Below are 6,354 nucleotides of genomic sequence, written 5' to 3'. Positions count from 1 at the left end.
GCTTACGGTTGCTTCCCAGCTTTCCGACAGCTAGCTTCAGTGGTTAGCTACCCAGCACCTACCGATATCGTTTACATGATAACCTTTGTGGTTAGTGTGCTAGTTTCCCAACTAGTGTGCTACTATGGAGGAGAAAAAGGAGTCACAGAACTGTCCTACGGGCTCTGGCTTCCTGATAGAGGCGAGGGACACCCATCCCTACTGCATCGCCTGCCTGGGAGTCCAGCATGTGCAAGCTAGTCCGGACAAACACACACATACATACACACAAATACTGCTCCTGGTTGTCCTAGTCTTGGAATCTTCCTCAAATTCATGCCATGGTATACAGTCATGTGAAGACTGACAAATCATTAGCCATCCAGGATATTATGTAGGCTACTATAGGTTTATATTCCAGGCCAGAACACAAGTTAAAATGAATTAAGCTGCACAGTAATACCAAATACATCGTCAGGCTACCAGTTAGCATGACAATAACAGCTTCCAGCCAGCCAGCTTTCATGACAATTACAGTGACAGCTGGGCTGGTGCTAGTGGTGGCAAGTTAACTGTATGCCTTTAGTTTCATGTTGCGTAAATGCCTGCAAGGATGGAGTATGCTGCATGTGACTTCTGGCATGCTCTTTAGCATCACCTTCTGGTTGAATGAAGAATCTCTGGACTTCTGGTTTTCACTTCCAATGTAAACTATTTGTGTAGTAAATGTGAAGTAATGTGGGTCATGGTGGAGCATTAATTAAACAACTGGGTAGTAATGAGAGGGGGGGGGGTGTGATGTTTCACACTTCTCACACAAGACAGTCACATTCCTACATAGTAGGTTTCCATATCAGTTATTTAACCTCTTGTAAAAAAAACCCTGTTGATATAAGAAAGAGCTATTTCAGTTGGAGCATGATTCCACCTTAGAATAGAACAGGATCCCAAACCTTGCTTTACTAAAACTTGTGTGTGACTAGGAGTATACCCTACATGCATCTGCAATCGCCTATTATTTGAACTCGTAGGCAAAGTGAAACTGACTAGAGAAGAACAAAATAGTTCTACAGTTATTTACTTTCACTGACTGAAAATTGGTTACAATCGAAAACAGCCTGAAAAAAGCACACTAACCCCAATAATGTTTGAATGATTGAATAAAAATACTAAGGATATTTATCCTGCAGACGAATCGTGGCCTGGGACTCGTTGCTAAGGGCTGCTTACATCTTGTGACAATGCGTCTTTAAAATAGCTGTGCTCTATATGCGCCTTTTGCTTTACACCAGGTTTTTCTTGGTCAGTGGCTAATGAGTTTTAGTGGGTGCAAGATACGTTTTTTTAAATCATGCGCCTAACCTATTTTTTTTCTTTATTGACACACCCGTGGGCACAATGTTCAATTGAACTGGAGTGCATGGTGAAAAATCTATCACTGCCTTGGGTGTATAGATAGGAACAAAACTTTGCAGTTGGTGCCACGTTCCACCGGGTGTAAGATAGAGCCCATAGTGTGTTGTTGTATTTTTATTTTCATCACCATGCAAGTTGTCAGAATGTTCTTTGGAGAAATTTCAGCACTTTTTAATAGTGTTGTTTTCAGAACATGTTGCCATTTTTACAAAGCTTTGTTTTATGTATTTTTTTTACTATTCTGTTTCATATTTTCTATGTCTCTATGAATAAAGTTATATAATTGCTTACTTTGTGAGAAGCTCTTTTATTATTGAATTTAAGGTCGACAAGCCAAAGACATACATGTTTGTATTTTAACACACTACAAATGTACAAAGTTAGAAAATATATTTGTTGACATTGACTATATTCAAAAAAAGGTTCAATTACCTGAAAGACTGAAAGGAGTGCTTTATCTGGGTTGATAAACACTACTCTCCTCCACCAAAAATGATTTTTTTCTTAATCATTGTTTGTAAACATTAAAGAAATATATTTTCAATAGAGTAGAGAAGAATATAGACACAAATCATACAAATTACAAATTCTACTCTAAGTATATAAATGGCAAAGCTTACACCTGATGTTTATGGCAGTATATTGAAGTATGTTGGCCTTCTCAAGTAATCTAAACAAAAATGCTTTTCATTACACACAAAATAAAACCAAATTCAAATAAACAATCTTTTTTTGACAAAGCATCGCATAGAATTAAATTAGTGCAAAACAAATCAGCCAAAGCCAGAGGACTCCAAAGTGCAAAAAACAATGCAAACTTGGTGCAGACAAAATACTGGATGGCTCTCAAGTGTAGGACCCCTATCAAACATTAAAATAGATCTTTGACAAATGCATCATTAGCCAATACACCCTATGACCATCAGTGATGCCATACACAAACAAATGAAGGTGGAAAGGCCATATGAAATTTGATGTGCATTGAGGGCCAAAGCTGAACTCTGACCTGAGTTCATCAGACATCCTCTTGCTGTCCGTATCCAAAGCCTCCCCTGCCACACATGGACATGCAGATCAATGCACAACAACCCACCACAAAGAATCCGCCTATCAATATATAGACCAGCGAAGTAATCCAAAAGGCAAACAGGTAGAGAGTCTTATCACAGTAGGCCCCTGCCTTTGGATCATAACTGGGCTGGTATATTGAATAGATCCACACGTTCCCTGCAGACAGATAGACCATCTTAAATATATAGAGAAACACTTAATCATCAATGAATATACGCAACATCATAAACCAATGCCAATTTTGTCTCTGCATAGAACAACTACAGTTACAGTATTAACTTTTGATATATAAAGGAAAATAGTTTTCAAAACCTTTTGTTCTCATGTGGACAGGGCCTAAGTATGTCATCATTACTCCTGTATTTACCCCTACATTTATGTATGATATGATATCATAATGGATTTACATTTCCATTTATATGCTGTAGGGTTGACTTGAACTTTCTTACCAGCAATAAACCAACAGAAGAGGAAGAGGGAGACGATGGAGTTCCATGCGGTGCAGATGCTGCTGATGACGGTCTGGCCGCCGTCCTCAGGCTCCTGCGTGCCGGGCAGACAGGACAGCAGTGTCAATGACAGGGTGAAGGCCCCCATCACCACGAGGTAGATAGGTATGTACCTCTGTATCGGGCAGTTCTGCAGGTACAGTGCACCTTGGGATAGGAACAGAGAGTGATGCAATGTGACGATTATGCAAGTTTGTATATTCAAATATTGGTTAGCAGCAACTGAAGTAAAATGAATTCATTTAAAGGCACTCACCAATTACAATTTCTGCAATGGGTATGCCAATCACTATAAGCTTAGAACTTACTGTTGGAAAACAGAATTTATAATAAAAAAAAACATTGTATCTACGATAATTCTGCCAAGTTGGAACGGCAATGAATGAAAGGTCTGAGAAAAATGCAACAGCAATAAAGAAAAACTAGTGGCATACCTAAAGCAGGTGTACTGAGTTTAGGGGTTCGGCGTATGTTTTGGAGTAAAGTCCTGTCCTCCATTGTCACAGATACTATGATGCCAAAAATACAAAGGTAAAGGTAAAATACAAGGTACACAGTAAGGAGGGCAGCTGAACATACAGTTACATGTGAATGGTTCATCTATAATGACTTGGACCACAGGCATACCTGCCAACATTGGGGTGTCAGTGTTTGCACAGAAACAGTGTTTGCATATTTAAGATGTTTCATTCACTCCTTGCAACACTGCATTTCAGTCTTTGCTTTTACCTTACCAAAAGAGATACACATGCCAGTTATGTATCCACCTGCAGCCTATCAGATTATGTTTCGAGGACACAATTTGCCTATTGCGTACAGTATCAACACTCAATAACGTGATAATGTGATATGTTAATCACAACATTTCTTCTCTAACAATTTGACAAACTAGGCTATTCAACTAGACAGCTTTCTTGTGACTCAGTGGCTGCACAGTGTGAACCCGCTTCCTTATTTGGGTTGGCAAGTTTTATTACAAAAGGAAGTCATTATGTAGGCTATGTGTAGGGTGTATTTCACACACAATTTGACAACCTGGGAAATGTCAGACTAACAGAACAAATTAATGAATCTGTTAATTTTCAAAAGAAGTGTGATGGTCACGCAAATTCCGGGAGTTTTCCAGGAGAAATAACTAAATGGGAGGGTGACGGGTGATGACCTGGAAATACGGAACAAGCCCAGGGAAAACGGGAGTGTTGGCAGGTATGAAGGACAACCACATCCACTCAAACCCATTAGGAGACACGGACATGCACTCGGCACGACAGGCTACCCTAACTACATTACTGGCCAAATCACTGCGTGACTCCCTGACCCTTCAGCAAACAAAGTAATCCAGTTACAAGATGGGCCCACCACTCATGGCCAAGAACACAATAGCTAGTATAGGTGGTGGGCACTGGTCAGTTCATTTGGTTTGAATATAGGAAAGATGACATGAGAAGAAAAAAACAGGCACTGTTCATGCTTCATGCATGAAAATGCTATTGATGCACAAGGTACTATGGCTAAACTCTGAGATGAAAACGTTTATGCATGACCCCTTTCACTGTTTGTGATGTCAGCATAAATGAATAACTGAGGAATGTTTGATGTGAATTTATACTGTAGACCATATGATATACCCTCTAATAAACTATAACCTTCTTGTGTAATATAATCACTTATTATAACCTTAAAGCACCAGAGAGTCATTTGTTTTAATTAATATTTTGTGTTACATTCGGTGTTACATCAGGCTACACGTAATTTTCAAAGTAGGATTGTCTGCTCTGCAACAAATTACAGCATGAATGTACGCCCAACACTACACACGTAGGCTTTACTTATAGGGGGAGAGGACAGGATCACATGATACGGTCCTGGGTGGTGAAATATGTCGGATGTTGTTATCTACACTGAAATCTAGTTGACAAGTCAAAATTAAAATTTCTCCCTACAGCAGGTTATCCAACATTTTATTGGTGGATATTTTGCTATACCTCTACAGGTTATATAAATTGTCAACCCCAGTAAAACAACAAAACGTCCCAGTAAGCCAATGGTAGTGCTAGTTAAGTTAGTAGCCATGTTTCAGAACCTTTACGATTCAACGTGTCACTAGTTCAGATAACAACTTTAACGTTAACAACACGTTCTAAAAGTGGTCGTGGTAACATAACATTCGCCTATTTAAAAAAATAAACGAACCATTTTAACATCTGGTTGCACGAGTTGCCAAATGGACACGCGCGCATTTGCTTCGTTTCGTTTAACACAGGTAGCCAACAAAATAATCAGAGATATTTTCTGAGACAACTTGGGTATTTACCACATGCCAAACATCCGTTCCTCAATGCTTACCAATATCGGGAGGAGAAAGTTTACCTAGTCATGCAGTGTTGTCTTCTGATTTGAGGAAATTAACAGAAAGCCAAGCGAAAGTATGACCAGTGTTACTGCCTGCTGCTGCGCGCTTACTGCTGTCTCACTTCCTATTATTAGGCTAGTGCAGGAGATTCAAGGAAGCCGAGCAACGGCCTTGTCTGGTTTTTTTTGTTAGTGAAAATGCAAAACAATTAGAAGCGTTCGTTTTCTTTTTAAATTAAGGATAATCCCATCTTTAACTCTAAGAGGCGTGAGGCTCGAATCTAAAGGTACAATTCATGTCTGCCCATCCACTGAGATGAAAACCAACAGTTTACCCTAGACTATTCAGACCACAAACACGGACGGACTGAGACAAAAAAAAAAGCCCTGGACTTTCTTCCAAAAATGCCCACTACCATTCGCACTCGCACACACATTAGGTGTCTAAATGACCTTGAGTGTCTGTTTATCTTTTTAAGACTAACATACATTGAGTGCACATGCTATACAAAGCCTACAACTTGGTCAGATTGGTGCACCGTATCACTAATATGTGTATGGATTATGGACCTAGGGTTAGAGCTATTGCAAAATATGTGGTAGTTGTGGTAGCAAACGTCTAGACAATGCAACTCATTCTTCATCATTAAAGTGACGTTTAATAATGGCAACAACCTGTCTGTTTTGCGCAAGGACAGAAAACACTGGACAGGTGACACTGAACGGAGGTGCATTTTCCTTTAGATAGCCCATGTTAATTTATCGTAGACTATAACATCAAGGGCATGCCAAATGTGTGTGTGTGTGTGTGTGTGTGTTTTCCCCCTCCAAACGTGCCGTCACACACGCACAGACAGTAGACACTGATAGGCCTACCGGTAGAAAGTGAATTAAGAATGCACTTGCCACGGAGATGTTTTCTAATGCTGTTTTTTATTTATTTATTTATTTTTATTCAGGTTCATATTTAGCTTCAATAAAAATGACAGAGATCCGAACCTCGGTGACCTATAGCTGGCCTGTTTCA

At 39.6% G+C, this 6,354-nt stretch overlaps 1 protein-coding gene across 2 annotated transcripts; it reads right to left on the bottom strand.

Annotated features, from left to right (window-relative positions):
* Positions 1 to 1,686: 1,686 nt before the first annotated feature.
* Positions 1,687 to 5,492, bottom strand: LOC143112217 (transmembrane protein 272-like). Of its 2 annotated transcripts, none has more exons than XM_076274465.1 (5): positions 5,346 to 5,492; positions 3,410 to 3,484; positions 3,232 to 3,282; positions 2,916 to 3,122; positions 1,687 to 2,622 (listed from the first exon to the last, which is right to left on the bottom strand). In XM_076274465.1, the coding sequence occupies exons 2-5, from the start codon at positions 3,471 to 3,473 to the stop codon at positions 2,411 to 2,413; spliced, it is 534 nt and encodes a 177-aa protein (XP_076130580.1). In that variant the 5' UTR covers positions 3,474 to 3,484; positions 5,346 to 5,492; the 3' UTR covers positions 1,687 to 2,410. The 2 variants fall into 2 exon arrangements, with proteins under 2 accessions (XP_076130580.1, XP_076130581.1); XM_076274466.1 differs by having other exon boundaries at positions 5,322 to 5,469.
* Positions 5,493 to 6,354: the final 862 nt, after the last annotated feature.

The sequence above is a fragment of the Alosa pseudoharengus genome, unplaced genomic scaffold, assembly GCF_046254945.1.
Source record: "Alosa pseudoharengus isolate Yale_2024_CS ecotype anadromous, Long Island Sound unplaced genomic scaffold, YU_APseudo_1.1 YU_APseudo_1.1_scf_8, whole genome shotgun sequence".
Lineage (NCBI taxonomy): Eukaryota > Metazoa > Chordata > Actinopteri > Clupeiformes > Clupeidae > Alosa > Alosa pseudoharengus.
The sequence above is the reverse complement of the archived record's forward strand: the minus strand, read 5'-3'. Positions and strand labels throughout refer to the sequence as shown.